Below are 1,218 nucleotides of genomic sequence, written 5' to 3' on the forward strand. Positions count from 1 at the left end.
AAGAGACTCCACCAAGGTGCCCGCTGTGCATCCCTGCAGATATCCAGGCTGCGCTGCCAGCACTGCCGGGCCTGGCACTGCCGAAGGGTTATGGGCTCGCTGGAAGCCTCCTGGGGCAGGCAGGTCCTTGGGAGAGGAGCAACAGACCCACCCTATGAACAAGAGTTTGCTGGAACTGTTTCCTGATCAGCCGGGTTCAAAATGAAAAGTGCCCACAGAAGGTGCTTGGGTTTACTCAGCTCTTTCGCTCTCCCCTCCATAAAAGAGTCTCTGAAATGACCAGTTTCACCAACTGGAGAATTTACCCAGGATAAAACACTGACTCTCTTCCCCAGATGTTTGCCCTGAAGTGGGACACTCTCCCTGACTCTCCCTCCCAAGAGCAACAGGCTGGGGCGGGTGGTGAGAAGCACCTCTGCAATCAGTCCTCGGGCTGTGGTGGGCTTTGAAAGGCCAAGCCCAGTGCGAAGGGGCTGAAGGAAAAGAAACAAGGGCTTCCTGCAGCCCTTGGCGCTGGCAGTCGCGGGCATGTGCCAGCTCCCGCCATTGCAGGAAGTGGGTGCCAGGGCAAGCCCTATACAAGCAGATAGAGCGAGGACAGAAGACGACGCTTCTCACCTAGACGGAGCTCCCCGAAATTGCCGCATCCAATCTTCTTGCCGACCCGGAAGTTGGGACCCACCATTAAGACACCCGAGTTGGTTCCAGCACTCCGGCTTCCATGACTGCTCCTTCCTCCACCTGTCTTGGACATCCTTTTACCTTCCTCCAGCTCCCCTTTCCCTCCTCTCTTATCAAAATCCATAAGTTTGTGATACCCCGGCCTCTCCACGGTTACGCTGCTGCCATACAAATCCCAGAGCTGCCGAAAGTTGAGGGGTGAGGAGAAAAGAAGCAGGGTCCTTCTTAATTAATACACCATCACGGTAAGCGGTGGGAGGGCGGGGCAGGGAGAAGGAGGGAGAAGCGGCCACCCACGGCTGCTGGGCTACTGCAATGTTAGTGGTTGCCAAGGTCCCGCCGGGATTGTCATCGTCGTCTGTTACAGGGAGTTCTTTGGTGGAGAGAACATCCTGCGGAGAGGGTCCTCCCAGCGCGGCTCCTCGCTCTCCCAGCTGCGGAAAGAAGAGGGGGAAAATTAACACAAGGAAATGAGAAGGCAGAGGACAACGGGGGGTCCCGGGACCTGCCCCCCGAGCCCCTGCACCACCTTCCCCG

General features: G+C 57.4%; 1 protein-coding gene across 1 annotated transcript in view; it reads right to left on the reverse strand.

The window, feature by feature from the left end:
* The window catches only part of LOC104501953 (casein kinase I), a gene marked incomplete at its 3' end in the record, with an annotated part of 9,192 nt that extends 8,092 nt beyond the window's left edge, over positions 1 to 1,100 (reverse strand). Inside the window, exon 1 of the mRNA XM_010145851.1 lies at positions 619 to 1,100. Within this exon, the coding sequence (XP_010144153.1) occupies positions 619 to 805 (187 nt within the window). The remainder of the gene's footprint in view (positions 1 to 618) is intronic.
* Positions 1,101 to 1,218: the final 118 nt, after the last annotated feature.

Source organism: Buceros rhinoceros, unplaced genomic scaffold (assembly GCF_000710305.1).
Source record: "Buceros rhinoceros silvestris isolate BGI_N320 unplaced genomic scaffold, ASM71030v1 scaffold20841, whole genome shotgun sequence".
In the NCBI taxonomy this organism is placed as follows: Eukaryota; Metazoa; Chordata; class Aves; order Bucerotiformes; family Bucerotidae; genus Buceros; species Buceros rhinoceros.